At 42.8% G+C, this 19,512-nt stretch overlaps 1 protein-coding gene across 2 annotated transcripts in view; it reads right to left on the bottom strand.

Moving 5' to 3' along the window:
* The window catches only part of LOC146772947 (SLAM family member 7-like), an 86,923-nt gene that overhangs the window by 20,361 nt on the left and 47,050 nt on the right, over positions 1-19,512 (bottom strand). For both annotated transcript variants that reach the window (XM_085638255.1, XM_085638254.1), the window contains exon 2: positions 1,813-2,136. In XM_085638255.1, coding sequence (XP_085494381.1) covers positions 1,813-2,136 — 324 coding nt within the window. The remainder of the gene's footprint in view (positions 1-1,812; positions 2,137-19,512) is intronic.

A 19,512-nucleotide genomic window follows, 5' to 3' on the forward strand; every position in this document is an offset into this window, starting at 1 on the left:
TGATTGGCAATCTCATCAAACCATAAGAATGGTGTCTGACTGCCTTCTATAAGATCAAGTACATCTAACAATTTGACTCAGTATCTGTAAGCCGAAGTACAATTTGACTAAGTATCTCTAAGCCGAAGTCCTCATTCATGAGGCTGATGCCCAACTGAGGAAGTGGAATCTCCACCTCTGCTGCCTCAGCCGAAGGCAGGCCACCAAATCTAGAGCTTGCGACCAAGAAGACCGCCTTTTTTCCTGATCTTATTGTGCAGTGGAGGTTACACGAAGAGGCCTCTAGATCATGTCAAAAGTTCCATTGGTACTAGGTTTCTCTCCATGCAGGTTTCAAGTTTAGGTGTACACGTATGTTTGGAAACACTGTTCAGACGTAGTACAGTCGAGTACGATAGTCTGAAGTATGCTGGAAGATCAACCACATTTACATGAAGCGTGATCCATTACAAATGGAATGCGAGGTGTGATCTGAAGATTTTTTGATAAAATCTTCACAGCACATTAAAACAATTTGGAGCACTGACTATTATTCAAGACTACCATGCCAGCGGAGATTTTGTTTGGAGAAGCTAAGTATGAGCTTGCCACAAAAACATCAATATACAATGCCATAACAGTGCTTAAAAGCCTTGAAAGTCCAGTGGGATGAAACATTGTAGTAGAGGAATATGTTTCTGTAACTAACTTTCAAGAAAAATTAAGTTGATGAAATAGGGGAGAAAGAAAACTATTGTAGATTGTATGCATGTAATACAATGTAGAAACCTCATTGTTTAATATAATGGGGTGCTACGTATAGGTGAAAATAACAAGTAAGCATTGAATGCATTTTGTTTGGCACTTATCCTCAATTGAAAAATCAACAGATGTAAAAAGAGAAAAAGACAGTGGATTGTGAATGAGTGGAGTCCATTTTACCCAATTTCACGTTGAATCCTATAGTCACGCCTTTCTGATACTTCTCCTTCCTACATTAGCTTGCAAATTTGGGTATTGATAGTATATAGACTATGGAACGAGACCTTTCACATTAGAACTTCGATAATTGCAACTAAGCTATATTTATGTGAGGCACATATCACAAACAAGATGGCAGTAAAAATTGTGGCACAAAACTTCCAAAATAGAAAACTAAAGTACTTTTGGATGTCATAGTATGCAAGTGTCTAGATACAATCACATTGTAAATCATATTAAATTCCCCTTAAACTGCTTTTATATTTACATGTTAAGCTGCTTAATATAATATTGGTTAGAGTACAAAGGAAAGCATTTTTCTCATAGGGTGTCAAGACAATACTTGCAGGAAGCATCCCTGGAAAATGTTGCATTTCATAACGTAATAAAAATAATAGCCGTTTTAGATGTTTTTTGGCATCGGAACTCCTATGAAAGAAATTATACTTGTAGAATGGGACTAGTTCCCTAAAGGGTTAAATTGTGTTGACACTAAAAGCGTGTATAACTTTCAGCTGGTATTGTATTGTATTGTATTGTAGTCCAATGCCATTAAACATGTAGGTTGACACTGTCACCCCGTGATGCTGATCTGATCCAAGCTTAGTACCCAAAGTAAAACTTTGTAATCAATTCCAATGGGTGACTCTACAAATGAATTAAACTTTTAAATGTTTGCTTGAATTCTCTCTTACTATGTCAGTGAAAAGAATATCCTGATAGCACACAAATGGTGTGGATATGACTGCAAATCTATACATTTTATCCATGGAATATTTACATTTCTATCTGTTCTACTTTTTAACAAAATGCATAGAGATCATAAATGATGTTCACATAAAGAGCACTTACTGAAGACGTGTAATTGAAATTCCTTTTGAATTGGTGAAGAATCTGTGTATATCTTAACGCTGTAGGATCCGGAGTCTTCCTGCTTAAGATCATGGATCTGCAATGAGTAGCTACCTGGGGGTACACTCAGCCGCTCCTTGTAGTGCTTGTTTGGCATTTTGGGGGGCTCATCAGGCTTCAGGATAGCTAAGATTGTCTTGGATTGCACAACACTCCATAGGACACTGTTGATGTGAACTTCTTTGGAAATCTCTATAGGAAAGGTCACCGATTCATCCGCAACTTTAATAAGTTCCATTGGGAATTCATTTTCTTGAGCAGAAACTGAGGAAAGCATAAATAATAATATTGGTTAATTTCTTCTCTGTTTGTTTTACTTTGACCAAATAATCAGTTACCTTTTAAATGTATCTATTCTGTCAAGTGATAAAAATCCCCTCATCTGAAAATACTGAAAGGTGTCTCTATTTAAATAGAGTAATATGTTTCAACCATAGAGCCTCATTCTTCTGGGATAATATTTTCATGCAGTAATACTATACCTAGCAGATACAATTTTTGCCTGATGTGGCATTTGCAGAGAGCTGTATTATTGCATTATTCTGATTTCTGCACTTCAGAAGGGGATCTAACGCATTATTAGCACAAGCTTTCCACCCGCTCTGAGGTGAAAAACTCTGAAAGTTGGGGATTGCCCTACACACGTCACCAAGTTGTAGTATTTTTAGAGTGCTTTAAACATGTGGAAAGGCTACAAAGAGCACCAATGTGAATCGAGATCCCGGTGGTCTTTCAGAAAGTGCGGTTGGAATGGTGTCTAGTGTGCCCTATGAGGAAGTGTCTGGTGGGATATGTGAGGTTCACAGGTGTTTTTCCAACATGGTGCGGATAGCATGATGCTGTGCGTAAACATGATGTTTTGCGGAGCAGTGTGAGAACATTGGAAGCTGCTTACTTACCAACCCCTGCAACTTACCGACAAAATTGTGCCCGATATGATTACGCTGATGGATAGAGACACATCTCTAGTGCTCTCTCCATATGATTGTTTACTGGTCTTAGTCTAGCTAGAATTGAGTTCCAGTGCTTGGTGTCTGAATAGAGAATGATGATTCTGCCCAATCACAATCTTGTCAGGATGGCATCTGACATAAATATCGAGTCCCGAATACCATTTACAAAAATATGACCTAACTGCTGTAGGCAATAGAATATTTAAACACAAGAGGAAGTTTGTTTGTATATATTTTTTATATAATTAGGGCATGATATTCATGTCAGACATATCTGGCAATTATATTGTGACATATAACAGTCAGAAGAGGAGCAATCCTAGATCACAGGAGTCTAGCTGGACAATAAATGTGAAGTTTTTATTCGAGGAAAGTTGATCTGGTTCCATTATCTGAGGTATTGGCACACTGCATAAAGGTGATATATTTAGAAACTTACAACCAGTGTAATGATCTTAGTGCTGATGAGATGCAGAATGGTTTTCCATAATGCTACATCTCATGAATTACTGTTACCAAACTAGAAAAGTTGAGAGCCCTAGATTTCAGATTGTTTTTTCTTTAAAGCCGATACATATCAGAATATGAGGCACAAACTAATGTCTGAGGCTCCAAGGGGCACATGCATCAAGATAAGGAATAGTGATTCCTTAAAGCGAGTTTTAAGGAATCGCTATTTTGGAGTTGCAATTCCTTATGCATGTAGGAATCACAAACTAAATAGCGATTCCTACACATTTCCATAAATAGTGAATCGCAACTTGTGATTCGCTATTAGGGAATGCATTCCCATTCATTTCTATGGGCCTAGAGGCCCATAGGAATGAATGGGAAAGCATTCACAATTTGTGATTACCAAACAGGTAATCGCAAATCGCGAATGCAATTGCAAGGGTGCTAGGGGGCCTAAGGCCCCTCAATGCACCCCCCAAAAAGGTAAGTGTGCACATGTGGTGCACACACATGTCGTAAGGACATGTGTATGCACCACATGGCACATTGAAAAATGCAATTTTGTGCATTTTTCTAAGGATTTGCCAATTACCATCATCTTTAAATTGATGGTAATTTGCGAATCCTTAATGCAATGTCGCATTTTTAAAATGCTTCATGTACTGCATTTAGCGAATCACAGATTGCGATCCCCTAAAAGCATTTGCAGAATAGGTAATCTCAAAAATTGTGATTACTTATTTTGCGAATGCATTTAGGTTTGATGCATTGGAAATGGCTTTTTACCGATCGCAAACGGGCCAATTCTGCAAATCGTCCCTTTTATGACCTGTAAAAAGCTTGATGCATGTGCCCCCAAATGTGCTCCTAAGCGAGATTGACTTGAAGAAGGAAACAAGAGTTGTGATGGATTTTCAAGTGCATAAATGCCACACATAATTGAGTATAATCTTGGTGGCTGGGAGTGAGGTTTGTACACCAGAGGCCTAAGCTCCTGAGGCCAGTTGCTGTTATTACCTGTGCACCACACAATCCGTCACTTTACGGCTGGACTTTGCCTGCCCCTGAAGGTTTTATTCTTGACGGCAGCTGCTTTTTCCTGGCAGCTGAGGGGACTCATTTCCACGTCTCATATACTGCACCATCTGTGCTCTCCTGTAATCACTGACGGCTAGTGGGGGTTCTTTGTCTTTCATCCCACCACAGTCCTTCTGTGTCTTTCCTCTTGCTTGGCTGGATACTAGTTGGTTCTTTTCTTAGCACCACTGCTTCTCATTGCTTACCACAGGAATGGATTCCATCTGGATTGTTTTCTTGCTGCCTGCCCACTAGCTTTCAGGGTGGGTGGTGAGGTGCTCTAGATGGGCCGTCTCAACTCAATTACCAGTGCTCTCGGATAGCAATCTCTATGCTGGTGCTACCGCTGATGGTCTGTTGTGGTAAACCTGCGTGCTTCTCTCCTACTTTTCTTCCTCACCTCAAGCTTGTTGAAGGGAGGTGAATGTAGGGATATCTTGACTGTCCTATGAATTCCTTAAACACAATTGAGAGTAACTCACTGCAGTCCATTACGAGGGATCTTTGGCCCAAGAGAGTCAGCTGGGAGAGCAGATACTACATGCTACACCCCAATTGGACTCGGATCCCTTACTCTCACTTATCCATGACATTCGCCAATACTGCCATAACAAGAGCCAACATTTACTCTCATACAAGACAGTCTGCATTAGGCCCTTGGTGAACGTGATCGAGTCGAGGAAAAGGCCAACCAACAAGAGAATGCTCTTCCAAGCATGCAAGGAATCAAAGCAATTCTATCCAATAGACTGCAGCAAGTTGCTCCATTAGTTTAAAGTCACTTATGACAAGATCCAGGAGGTGAAATCAGCACCTAATATTCCATATATTACTTACATTCTAAGAAAGTGAAATTATATTCAACCATCAATTGGTCTAATGAATTCCAAACTTTGGTGATATTTCAAGGGCTTGTAGATCATAGTGAGATAGGGGACACACTTGGTAGAATTCCACATTGACTGTGCCCTCTTGCCTTCTTTCAGAGAAAGGCTTGCTCACTGAATATACAGACACACAAGATGCATCTGGCACTACTTGCTCCTCCATCTCAAGTGCTAAATCTACAAAAGCTAACTTTAATCCCATTTTGAGATAGATAAAGCTGATAAAAAAATCTCCAAGCCGTGTATACCCAAAAGATGGAGATCCTCAATAACAAAGTTGATGCAATTGATGAATGATGGACACACTTTATTGAGACATGCACCTCAACTGAATATCATATGAGTACTTGCAATTTGGGAGGACCATATCCAAAATCAGCATTGTCGGAAGATCTTTCCTAGGAGATGTAAGGACTTGCAGGATAGATCCAGATGTTCTCATTTACAGACCTTGGGGGTTCCAGAGGCTGAGAATGCCCAAAAGCAGATATGATTCCTTAGGTTACTTATTTGTTGTAAAATATTTGGTGGTTATGGAAACTGGCACTACCATATTGATTTATCTCTCTATTTCCTATGCACATCATGCACCATATGCCCTCCCAATGGTATTGGAGGCCTTACACTATTGTAATCCTTTTTCAAGATGTCAGTAGAAAGGATAAAATATTAATTAGTGACAAGAGAAATGTAGTATCATGGCTAAAGATGCAATTGTTTTATTTTTATGGAGTCAACCTTTGTTCCCTGATTTTTTTTTTTTTGGAAGCCAAGAATCGACCTTGGTTGCAATCTCAAATACAATTTGCTGACCTGTTGTTTGTTTAGGGATGTTCAAGTTTTTTTCAGATTTCCACTGTGAATTCATTATACAAGTCCAAATTAAAAAAATATATATTTATAGATCTGAGCCCCCTTTTATCTGGCAAACTCCGATATGCAATAATAGCAATTGCAGGTAACTTTAAGATGATGTATCGCTTGCATGGGTTACGATTTCAAGTGTCTATCACTTAATTTTCTCCACCCTCGACAACTAAATTCCTCTCTGAGCCACAAAGTGGTCTGATTCCTTCAGCATGTCTCGCCAAGTTTCAATCATCTGAAGATGGATACATGTTAGAAATGGGTGCCTCTAGTTTGCAGAGGTATTCGCCTTGTCCAAGTAGGGACCCTTCCTTCTAATCGGGGTAAGCGGATTACACTTCTAAAATAACCCCTGCTCACCCGCTTGGTAGCTGGGCATGAGCAGTCAGGCTCATCTCAGAGGCAATGTGTAAAGCATTTGCAAATAACTCACAGCAATACAGTGCAAACACTACAAAAGAACACCACACCAGTTTTAGAAAAATGCCAAATATTATCTGTTAAAACAAGACCAAAACAATAGAAACCCAACATACAGTAACCAAGATATGAATGCGGCACAAATCGACTTAAAATACAGTTCCTTGAAGTTGATAGCTCCGTATGGGGCTATCATGGCCTCGTGAACAAACAAATCCAACAGTCCATGCCGACCGCGGCATTACGGGATAGCTACGGTGTCGGGAAGACCCACAAACAGTACCATGGAAATGCAGGACATCGTGGAACTAGTGATGAGCTCCAAAGAGGCAGCGTCAGTCCCAGAAGTCGGTGCAAGGGTTGTCGGGCCCTTGAAGTCACATGCGTTGCAGATCCAATTCCATGAGGTTGAAGTCAGGAGCGCCCGCAGGTATCGGGGCTGTGGTGCGAAGTGCAGCTTTGTGGCGTGCAGTGCCCTCAGGTAACAATGCAGGCAGCGACTTGGTGACAGTGTCCAGCGGGGTCAGTGAGACCAGGACTGTAGTGCAAAGCAGGGCGGTGCTCGTCGCGGAGCTGGAAGGTCACGGTGCAAGCAGGGACATCATTGTTGCTAATGCGCTGTCACAGACAAATGATCTGGAGTTGATGGCACCGGCGTCGGTGGGCCAAGGCTGAGGTGTGGAACAGGCGGTGCGTCAAGTGACTTACGAGCGGTGCACCCAGGCCACGGTGCAGGCAGCGGCATTGATGTCAGCATGGGGCTTTGTTGTTGGGGATACCAAGGCAATAAATATGTGAAGTGAGGCGGTGCGAAGTGCGGTGCCCTCAGGTCATGGTGCAGGCAGTGGCTCGGTGGCTGCGGCGGTGAGATAAAGTTTGTGGTGCAAAGTGGGGCGGTGCTCTCTGGGGTGCCAACAGGTCATGGAGTGTCAGCTGTCTTGTTGACGCCGTTGGGTTGCTTTTTCTTCTCTTACAGCACAAAACACACAGTTTCCAGTGCTGGTAGCAGATGAACTTGAAGTCTTTGCTGTTCCTGAGACTTCTTGAAAAGGGGAGCAAGCTTTACCTCAAGCACTTGGAGAAACTCAGGAAAATAAGTAGCAGAAAGTCCAGTCTGGTCCTTTCACTGCTCAAGACAGAAGCAGCCAGTGCAGGCCATACCACAAAGTGGCAGTTCCTCCTCACAGCTTTTCCAGCTCTTCTTCTTAGCAGGTTCCCTAGTCCATACAAATTCTAAAGTTCTGGGGTCAGGGACCCCATATTTTTACTACTTTTCCCTTTTAAGTTTTAGGCAGAAAGTCTTTGAGTTCAGTAGAAACCAGTTCTGTCTTCCCTGGTCCAGCTTCACTATAGGAGATGGAGATGGCATAATGCAGAGCAGACACAGCCTATCAAGTGCTAGTAAAAACTCCTCCCACCACTCTGAATGCAGAAAGGTCTAGTCAGCCTGGCTATGGGTCACCCAGGATAGGCAAGACAAACCTCAACACCCCCTTTTGACTGTCTAGTGTGAATGCACATCCCCAGCCCATGTCACTCCAAAACAAGATGGTGAATATGCAACAAGGCAGAGGCACACAGGATGGTTAAGTAAGAAAATGTACACTTTCTAAAAGTGGCATTCTCAAACACACAGTTTAAAAACCACCTTTACTAAAAGATGTGTTATTACATTCTGAGTTCAGAGAGCTTAAACGTCATTCTCTATCTTGTCCCGATGGAAAGTTACACTTGTAAGATGTTACAAGGCAGCTCCCATGTTAACCTATGGGACAGACAGCCTTTAAGTAGTGGAAAATGAAATGCACAGTATTTCACTATCAGGACATGTAAAACACATTATAACATGTTCCACCTTTCATAAAAAACTGCACCCTGCCCATGGGGCTACATTTGGCCCACCATAGGGGTGACTTACATGTAAGAAAAGAGAAGGTTAGGGACTGGCAAGTGTGTGCACTTGCTAGGTTAACATGGCAAAAAAAACACACACAGACACCGCAGTGGCAGGTCTGAGACACCTTTGAAAGGCTACTTGTGTGGGTGGCACAACAAGTGTTGCAGGCCCACTAGTAGCATTTGATTTTCAGGCCCTAGGCACACACAGTGCACTATACTAGGGTCCTACTAGTAAATTAAATATGCCAATCATGGAAGAACAATCATAAAACAATTTACAGGGAGAGCATATTCACTTAGGCACTGATTAGCAGTGATAAAGTTCCCAGAGTCCTAAAGCCAATGACAAATGAGTCAAAAACAGGAGGCCCAAAAGTCTTGGGATAAATAAGCCAAAAATGCCAGGTCTAACAATACCCTATTACTATTCGATGCTGTATGACCACTGATGTGTTTATGTAACAGGGTCTGCTCGTTCACTACCTGGAAGCAGGACTGTACATGCAGTAATAGCAGGGGTTCTTAATGGAAACAATTAGAATCACATAATGTTATCATGAAAGTTATATATCAACCAAAGACACAATATCAATATGGCAATGACCAGCAACTACACTTAATATATCCTTATCAGAGTTAGTGCTCAATCAGATTGATCAGTGACCTTTGCCAATGTAAATGGTTAAGACATCCAAATCATTACTTTTTTGAGTGCAAGAGAGTGGACAGCAACAGCACAGAGGCGAACCCTGAAAGCAGATTATAAAGCGTTCCACTACTTTGGAACTGGAGGTCAAAGGTGTAGTTTCAGGGCACGTATGTGGTGTGACATCCCCAAATAAATTAATTCTTGGCTTGGTGGTTTGGTCTGGGGTGCCTGAGTCAGAACTGCTATGTGTCTTTTTTGGTCATCCTAATTACATTAAGTGGTTTTAACTTTTCCTTTTTTCGGGATCAGGAACGTATAGTGACGCCGGTTTACTAAAAAAGCAGCAAATCTGCACCCACAGAAGTACCTCTTGATTGGATGCAAATGTATAATTTTCAGAATTTAAAACTTTTGCAGTGGTTGACTTGGAAGGCTGAGCCAGTCTGAGGTTTATACGCATACTACTGGCAAACAGACACCCAAAATGTGATGGGACAAATGTTTGCAAATAGTCTAACCAATGGCTATCCCTCAGGGTAGCATTCCAAACCCTCATTTTTTGCATAATGTGCCACTCTAGACAGAGGGCCTGCTTTAGGGCTAGGCAGATGGAGTAAAAGCATACAAGGTGGTGGAGGACTTTACTGCCTTTATTCCACCCGCCAAATTTAGCGATGTCCGCCAGCCCCAGACACTTCTCTATACATTGGCAGGGACCACCATCATTGCGGTTCCTGTCAAGGAGGCAAAGTTTAATGGACGGCTCCGTCAAACATGACGGCTGGCCATTAAGCTTTTTCTACATTGACATGAACATCCATGATGGCAGTTCCTGTCAATGTAGGAAACGTTTAGTGGCTGGCTCTCTCAAGCATGACGGCTGCCCATATAACTTTCGCAAAGTTATTTTATTTCTCACAAAGAAACTCCCAAAACAGGAGTTTGTTTTCGACAAGTAAACAAACTAATGATCCCTACACAACTGAAGTTTTCTACCATGGTATGATGGTCATTTTGCTTTTTTTTACTGTCCCTCACTGCCAATACATTCCTGGTGGTGAGGGGCAGTAAACAAAAGCCATCCGACTGTCCATTCTAAATAGGGCGGACTTCAATGGCACTTACTCCATCAGGTGATTGGCAGAAGGTTTACACCAAACATTTTACTCCATCGGTGTAAAACATGCAGTCCAACTCAAAGTAGAGCAGGAGGACCTTGAATTTGGCAGACAAGTTACTCCATCACTGTTGGAATAGAGAAATTATAAATCAGCTCAAAGGCCCACTTAGCGCAAATCAGTACTGACTATGCTCCTCATGGGAACAGTTCATCCCAAACCTTGATAAACTCACCCATTCACCCTTCGGGCCACTGGTTTTTCAGTTAGGAATTTTGAGACTCATAATCCCCCCCCCCCCCCCCCCTCAATCTTATTGAGCTACGCTCCTGATAGGTAGGAAAGCAGACACTTTTATAAATTTGAAACTGGAGAGGAGTTTGGCTAAGCTATTGTCAGATATTTATCTTTTTAGAATGCTCCCATTGTAAATCTTGGGCAGAATAGTTTTGTTTAATATGTATTTTATTTATTCCCATTTACATGGATTTCTAAACCAGGGTTAGTTAAGCTACATAAAACTGTGATAGATCTCCAGTGTTAGATCACTTGCGTACCCTTCCTGGAATGTTACATTCTGTTTTAGATAAACTTAAGTTGGGGTTACACCAACATACTTGCTCTTATGTTTCTGATCAGGATTTCCTCTCTGTTCCTCCTCCTGATCTAATTAATGTATTAAGAACACACATTTTTACTGTGTTGAAGTAAGCATCTATATTGGTTTGGAGTTTTAGGTAATAAAACAAGCAATTTAGAACTCAAACACACAGCTTTTGGCGATAGGGTCTATTCTAGGGAAACTGATAAGGGTCAAGACCCAGCTTCTTCTTTTCCCAGTTAACTAGTTCTACAAAAATACGAATAGTTCAAATAAGTTATCAAAAGTGTAAAAACTGTTACGTTTTGGAGGTCTTTGCAGAATCCTCCTCTGTGACAGATCTGGGCATATTCTCCCCTATTTAAGACAAATGATTATAGTGCTCTTGGTGTTTTGTCAACAGAGGGGAGCACCATTTTCGATGGTAACATTAGTGATAAGCCTTCCTCATTTCTTGTATTTTAACATAACTGTAGATGACTGTACTTCATCCATGTCCAAATTAAATGGGTATTATCCTCTAGATTAGCAGATGAAAAAGATTGGTGTTCCTTCACCTGCTGCAACTACGGGGTGGGAGCTGCAGAATGTCATGGCCCCACTTCGCACGACTAAAGGTCTCCGCAATGAAAATGCAAACGCAAGTGCAAGTATGGCTGGTAAAACCGCCAACAAGGAAAAAGACAAGGAGAAGGTTAATAATAAAGAAGGAAACGGTGTAGAGACTTCATTAATCGGTGAGCAGAGCCTCTGTAGTTCTTCTTCTGATGCCATTCTGACCCACGCTGATACTGTTGGTCCCGCCAGTTCTAGCTCCAGGGCTGAGTCTGGGATAGGGGCACAGCTTGGTAAGCCAATTTTGAAATTACTTCAATCTGGGAGATCAACCGAACTGCTTCGGTCACGTTGGTCCGAAAATTCCACTCCGGGTGTTGTTATGACCGAAGTGCTGAATGCTGCAATTCTAGATGTTAGAAGTAGTGAGGCGTGTCTGCCGCTACGCATCACCTATCTGCACTTCAGGAAACTGGAAAAGCACTCAACTTAACCAACTCAGTAACTAGTTTGGCTGGTCAGTGTATGTCAGCGAAAGACAGTTTACGGGATAAAATAATGGATAGTCCCGCAACAACTACGGGTAGACCTATTGGACAAAATGACCTAACTGTGCAGGAACGTAAGGACCCTGTGGAGATTCCTGATCAGACAATTGTGTGGGAAAGCCCCCAGAAAGGGAGCAGCAGGGATAGTTGCAGGAAAAACCACGGCAGTTCTGGAGTCATCAGTGAATTACAGTCGGAACAATCGGAGCAAGCAGGGCAACAGGTCCATACTCTCACCAATTTATCTGCTGATACTGATGCTGACCCTGTCTCTGATGCTGGAGCAATCGGTCCTTGCAGTACTTTGGCAGCTCCTGATATGGAATGGTATAATATGGCCCAAAGCTGGGAGGACGGCTGAGATAACAGTGACAGTGCCCCCGACAGGGGTGCCGTGAGAAAAGTAAGAATTAACAGCCCTAAAAGCACCAAGATATGTAAAGGTGGCAAAAGTGGGAAAAATCGAGGAGGGGCCGGGGCGGCGGTGTAAAGCAACAAGTGATTGATACAATGGGACGTTTAAAGGAGGCTTCAATCAATACTTCTAAACCTGGTGCTGGGGTTAGCCCACTGTGGAAGTGGGTATCTTTAAAAGGAGAAGTTACAAATATTATCTCCAGGCTCTCTAACGTCAGCAGTACAGCAATTGTGGGGGAAAGCCCCCAGAAGGGGAGCAGCAGGGATAGTTGCAGGAAAAACCACGGCAGTTCCGGAGTCATCAGTGAATTACAGTCGGAACAATCCGAGCAAGCAGGGCAACAGGTCCATACTCTCACCAATGTATCTGCTGATAGTGATGCTGACACTGTCTCTGATGCTGGGGCAATTGGTCCTTGCAGTACTTTGGCAGCTCCTGATACAGGATGGTATAATATGGCCCAAAGCTGGGAGGACGGCCGAGATAACAGTGACAGTGCCCCCGACAGGGGTGCCGTGAGAAAAGTAAGAATTAACAGCCCTAAAAGCACCAAGATATGTAAAGGTGGCAAAAGTAGGAAAAATCGAGGGGGGGCCGGGGCGGCGGTGTAAAGCAACAAGTGATTGATACAATGGGACGTTTAAAGGAGGCTTCAATCAATACTTCTAAACCTGGTCCTGGGGTTAGCCCACTGTGGAAGTGGGTATCTTCAAAAGGAGAAGTTAAAAATATTATCTCCAGGCTCTCTAACGTCAGCAGTACAGCAATTACTCCTACAGAAATATCAGACGAGGTTAGCGCCGATATTAATCAAGCAGATGGCGGGGGAAAAAAACCTGTATCTCCCGTCAGTGGTAGTCCCCCGATGCCCCCAGTTTTCTCCCCAGTAACTAACTGTAGTGCCACCAATACCATTAACGGTGCTCGGACCTGGCTCAACTGCTCCTACTGTCTGCAATCTGGAGCAGACAGGAGAAGAACCATCACTTTCTAGCATTATGCAAGCCTTATGCAACCAGAGAGCAGAGGCCCAGGCATACTTTAAACAAGCGAGTGACGATAGCAAGGAGATTAAGCTGGCTTTGGTAGAGGTAACATTAAAAGTCAGCTTGTTATCCTCTGAAGTGACAGACCTACAGCAACGAGTCACCGCAGTTGAGGAATCTAATTCATATACAGTCAATCAGATAAAGATTCGGGACTCTCAAATGTTGCTAATGCAGTCCAAGATCGAGGACCTCGAAAATAGACAGAGGCATCAGAATTTACGGATCTTTGGCATTCCAGAGGGGAGGGAAGGCAGTGAACCACGGACTTTTATCGTCAAACTCTTGCATGAGGCCTTCCCGGATCTTGGGGATTGGGACATGGACACGCAAGTGCAACGTGCACATCGATTACCATTATCAATTTCCCAAGGAAATCGTGCTAAACCTAATTTTGCTAGATCTATTCTTGTCTGCTTCGGCAACTTTTTGAAATGCCAAGCTATATACTTTAAGGTACGTCCATCATCTCCAGTTAGGGTAGACGCAATGTCCATCTTTGTACGGTCAGATCTCTGCAAGGTAACCTTGGATAAACGATGGAAGCTTCGTCAGTTGATGGATCCCTTCAAAAATGTCTGCTCACAAGTGTTCTTACAAGAGCCTGCTGGTCTTAAGATTGTAAAAGATGGACGTCATCACTTTTTCTTTGATGAGCAGGACACAAAACAAGCTCTTTCAAGATGGCAAGCAACCGGCAAGGATTGACTTTGAGAAGAGAGTCAGGGTTTTTCTCTCCCTTTCATACTTTTCTTCTCTCTTTGAAAATTCCCCTCCCTCTGTCTTTTTGGATATAATATCTTAGATTTATAACGTTAAACAACTATGAAAGTGGCTGCTGTCTTGTTCGATATATGATACTAAGACATATTGGCGGGTTGTGCTGGGTTGCTCTGGGTGATGTGGGCACAGGGTTATGGGTTGGGGGATCGAGAGGGCGTCCTCAGCATGCTGTCAACATGGGACAGCCAAGAAGGGGGCGATTCCTTTTCGTAGGTACTGGCGTGGGGGGGGTTGTAGAGTGGAAGGAGGAAGGGGAGTGGGGGTCGGGGAGAGGGGGGTTGTGGAGGGGGTATTTAAAAAGCCACAGTCTAATGGATTTTACATGGGCAGAACATTAGAGAGAAGGACGAGCATCTGGGGAGAGGACGATGGGACCAGGTTTACTTGCATTAACCGATCTCTGAATTTAAATGTATGTGCTGGAACGTAGCCGGGCTTAATCAAGCTAATAAGCGACGCTTAGTTGCAGAAGAGCTACGCGTATTCAAGCGTCATATACTAGGACTGGCGGAAACACATATCGCTTACAAAGATAGAGTATTGCTAAAGCAGTTAGGGTATGATGTTTTTGTCTGCATATCACAAACTATTTCTATTCGGGGTGGCTCTCTTAAAATCTAAGAGATGTGGGGCTATCATCCTCCGATCTGTGGCCGACTCTCAGGGGAGATGGGCTATTTCACAGATGTTAATTTCAGGGCGTACGTTTACAATTTGCATGGTATATGGTCTGAATATCGATTGCCTGGATGTCATTTCTCAGTTAACCTCCGAGCTCCTCGAGTGGCCTGGTGAAAAGATTGTGATGGGAGATTTTAACTGTATTTTGGATAGGAAAATTGTTACTACTAATGTTGCCGCATGTTTCAGAATGTGTAGAACCAGAACCGCAGTCTTAGAACTCCTTCATCTGCTTCAGTTAGAAGACTCGTGGGGAAGGTTATTTCGAAATGTACCGGGCTTTACTTTCTATTCCATACCACATAAACAGTATTCAAGGATAGGTATGATATTTGCTGGCAGGGCTATATTTGAGATTGCACTTGTTATGGTATGTCCCAAAATTACATCCGATCACAACCCGGTCATGCTAACAATGCAGCTGCAGCCTAACTCCCATGAACCCATTCGGGAATTTACTTTACCTAGGCATCTCCTCAATAATTTGGATTATCTTGATTTTCTTTAAACTATATTAGAGGAGTATATAGATAACAACAGGGGTACGGCTGCTATCGCGATAGTATGGGATTGTCTTAAAGCATGCGTTAGAAGCGCCACACTCCAATATGTTATTAAACAAAATCGACAGGACTCTTCCAATTTGGAGCAAGACCAAAAGCGCTGTGTAGATCTTGAGCGTTTACATGCAACAGCCATTGTCTTTAAAGATCCTGCCGAACAAGTGATTTACCAGCAGGTTATCGAGGCTAAAGCCAAGATTATGAGAAGGTTACGGGACAAAGCCGCACATAACTATCACAAATTGCGAACAAACCAGTACGAATATGGCGAGAAAGTGGGTCAATTGCTGGCTAATCAAATTGCTGATTGAAGGGCTTAATCATCTGTCAAAACAATTAAAGGGGTAGATGGTCTGACTTATACAAGATCTACAAATATTCTAGAACAGCTTAGGCTATTTTATACCGACCTCTATGGTGATTCTGGTCACTTCAATCAGCAAGCCGCTTCGGCCTATATACAGGAGTGTGCTATGCTGGTTTTGGACCCTCTTTATCTCGAGCTTCTGCAAAAAGATATTGGGGAGTGGGAAGTCGAGGATGCAATCGTAGCTCTGCCCGCTGGCAAGGCAGTCGGGGAGGATAAGATCCCGTTCGAATTCTATAAAGTCTTCAAAAATACATTAGCCCCTTTATACGTAGAACTCTGCAATTCTATTATGGAAGGTGGTGAAGTCCCCCTCTCTTGGAATGGCATGAATATCGTGGTCTTTCCGAAAAAGGGGAATCCTATAGATGAAATGGGTTCTTATCGGCCAATAGCATTGATAAATGCTGATGCAAAACTTTTTTCTAAACTTTTTGCCGCACGACTGGCCCCCATTATCCATCTGTTGGTTTCTGACCAACAACATGGCTTCATCCCCATCAACATCCCCAGGTCAGCAGCTGGGATGTTGATGTTAAATGCCGAGAAGGCCTTTGACCGAGTTAGCTGGGGAGCTTTTTGGACAACAATGACTCTCATGGTCCTCGGTCAAAGGTTTATCTCGGCTGTACAAAAAATGTACAGGAGCCCAACTGCTGCAATCAAACTCAAGGAGAAATAGTTCACTGTGGTCTTTCTTGAGAAGTTCAGGCCTGGACAGTCATTGTTCACTTGTTACTAGCTTCTCAGACCTGGTTTCAAGCAAAGTGCAGCACTCTTGGAGATATAATAGCCTAGTCTACTGTAGCGTTTAAACTGCTTCAATTCAAGAAGCTCCTGCTTTCTTCCTATTTGTAGAGTGTACGGTGACATTTGGTGGAGTTGATGGGGAAAGCATGCAGCAGAGGATAGCGGGACATTCCACAAACATTGTTGAGTTTAACTAAAGTTTGTACGCAAACACAGGGCTAGTATAAAGCTGACGAATAATTCTTCGATATCTGGCAAAATATAGCCAACTGAGGCCCGACCAAGGGATGCCATTTCCATCTCTTACAATAGAACTCAGACAAAAACTTGTATTCTAAGGTCATTGATCAAAAATTGGGTTAAGAAATATGCTGGTATTGTAATATGTAGGCTTCTCCTTCATCCAGATACGAACCTTTGTTAGCTGTCAGAGTTCTTTGAATGCTCTTGATGCTCATATAAAACCAACAAAAAGAAAATCTGCCAGCTTAATGTATGCTATACCACACCTCTAACCTAAATGACCACCCTCTCAGCAACCATTACTTGTGCTAACACCAAGGCGGGCTTTTTGCCCTCTTTGATCTATGAGGCAGAGGCTGCAATATGCAAATTGTCTCGCTTTCAGGGTCAGACTGGCCATAGCGGGCACCGGGCATTTCGCTGGTGGGCCGCCAGGGTGGGGGATGGTTTTGTGCCCCTGGGGGGCCGATTTTGTTACCGGGGGCCGGCAATATCAGCCCCTGTAACAAAATCGACTGAAACTGGCCCTAGCAAACGGCTCCGCCGCACCACCTCTAGATCACAGGGGGGCCGGCTGAGCAGTTTGCAAGGGCCGATTTCGGTTCCCAGTCCGGCCCTTCTCGCTTTACAAACCTAGCCCAATGTACTGCCATCAGATCACTGTTCTAGTCACAGACGAATATATTTCTGAAGACATATTTCAGAGTTAGATCATTTCATCCGGATTATGTAAAGGGATTGATTTTGAAGGAGATTAATGTAGCCACACGTAAAACGTTGAACACATTTTACAACTTTTTGAAAAGCGCAATAGTAAATCTTGAAATAAGCAAAGCGTGGAAGTTAAATTTTAAGTAGTCACTTAAATCAAAACTCTGGGTCTGATGTCTAGAGTTTGGTGGACGAGTTACTCCATCTCAAATGTGACGCATATCCCATACCCTTTATTACAAGTGCATCGTACTCGATGGCACTTGTAATTAGATGGACGGAAAATCTGTTATACTTGTGATGTAGTAACCCTCTGCTAACCTCTAAATCAGTAAAGTGGAGGTTTTCCCCTGAGGCATTCAGTTAAGTACCAGTAACTCATTCCTGCTGCCCAAATGAGATAAGGGGTCCATTTTCTCTTCTGCTCTCTCTTCCTACCCCTTGCCCTCTTCTCAATTTCTCACACAGAGTTAGTGTATGAATGCACATGCATGTCTCACTGCCTGAATGTGTTGAGACTACTGTCACAAATACTTCTTCTCTGTATAATGCCAGTAGGAATGTAAATCGTCAGCATCAGTGGTACACACAAAATCCAAGTGTGAACCCCCTAGTCATCCCCAATCTCATTGGTAATGTAAAACATGATTGGGCCACCGCCAAAAAATAGTGAGTAAAGGATTTCCATGGGCTGTCTACCTTCGACATATAGAAAGATTTGGGCCAATTGATGGCCTCTTCAGAGGGGAGGGCCCACCCGGGAGAGATGGCCCACCCTACAGTTATAATAGCTGTAGGTACCTGTTTTTTGTTGTTTCATGTATGCTACAACACATATATCTTGAAACAGAGAGGCGCATGCCCACAGTCAAATTCAGAAATCACCTCTGCCTATGCTGAAAGACCACCCAATATCCGAGGAATGTTTAAAAATGGCATGCTCCTGCACGGGTTTTAAGTGGGCCGGGTCTCACCAGGTCTGAGCACCGGCAGTTTTTTAAAGGGGGCCTGGAAACGGGTCTCTAATGGGCTCTGTTTTGGTTCCTAGCACAGGCGGTCCGTTTTTTTCCGGAATGCAGTGACAGCAGGCACATCGATGTGCGCGTGCTCCTACTGCTCACTAGTGGAGAAGTTACGGCATGACGTCATGCCAGTTGAGCGTTGTAGGGTAATAAGGGAAATCCTTTAAAGAGAGTCATTTTTTCCCTGGAATTCCCTTCTCTTTTTGAAACTCAGGAGCAGTAACATTGTCATGGTGTCACCAGGGCTTTAAGTGGAAACTTTTTCAATATTATATACAAGCCATAGTTGCTGCTTATTTATCTTATGCAACTAATAACCATTGGCAAAGCCAATTGTCCTGGCTTGTAGGTATGATGTTACTTGTATCATATGTCTGGATGACAGAAGCAGCAAAATACAAGTCGGGCGGCATACTATGCCAAGCACAGATTTTTAGCTTCCGTGTTTTTAAGAAACGCCCTTAATTACATTGGCCACGTCCCTTTGAGAGACCTCCAAGGTTTTCATACCACTTAAAGCCCTGCTCCTGCACAAAGATGGCATACTCACAAGCTGCTAAGTGGGAACTTTGCTTCTATACTATAGTTGAAGCAAAGTTTCGACTTTTGTGGAATTCTTAAAGTAGCAACATTCACATGAATATCATTTACTCTTCAGACTTTCCGTCATATTGAAGAGTCTCCATCTGGAAATGTGAATCAAATGTGCTTTATCACATTAAACCTTTGTTAATTCACAGGAAAAATGTTCATTTTGCAAGTGTTCGCACTCTGTTCTTACAGTGAACACACTTACTACTGCTTTTGATATCGGTCCATTTACCATCATTCCCTACAAAGAGTATGCAAATTCCCACAAACCCAAAAGTTTGTGTGTGTTCATCTGGTTTGCAGGCAGTAGACCTCCCTGGAATGGCAGTATATAGTTAATTTGTGAAATTCCGCCATATGGATGGATATTCAACAGTCATAAATCCCATCCATAGACACAAATCCCATTAGAGAAGCAAAAATGTTACCAATACTGGT

The sequence above is a fragment of the Triturus cristatus genome, chromosome 12 (assembly GCF_964204655.1).
Source record: "Triturus cristatus chromosome 12, aTriCri1.1, whole genome shotgun sequence".
NCBI lineage: Eukaryota > Metazoa > Chordata > Amphibia > Caudata > Salamandridae > Triturus > Triturus cristatus.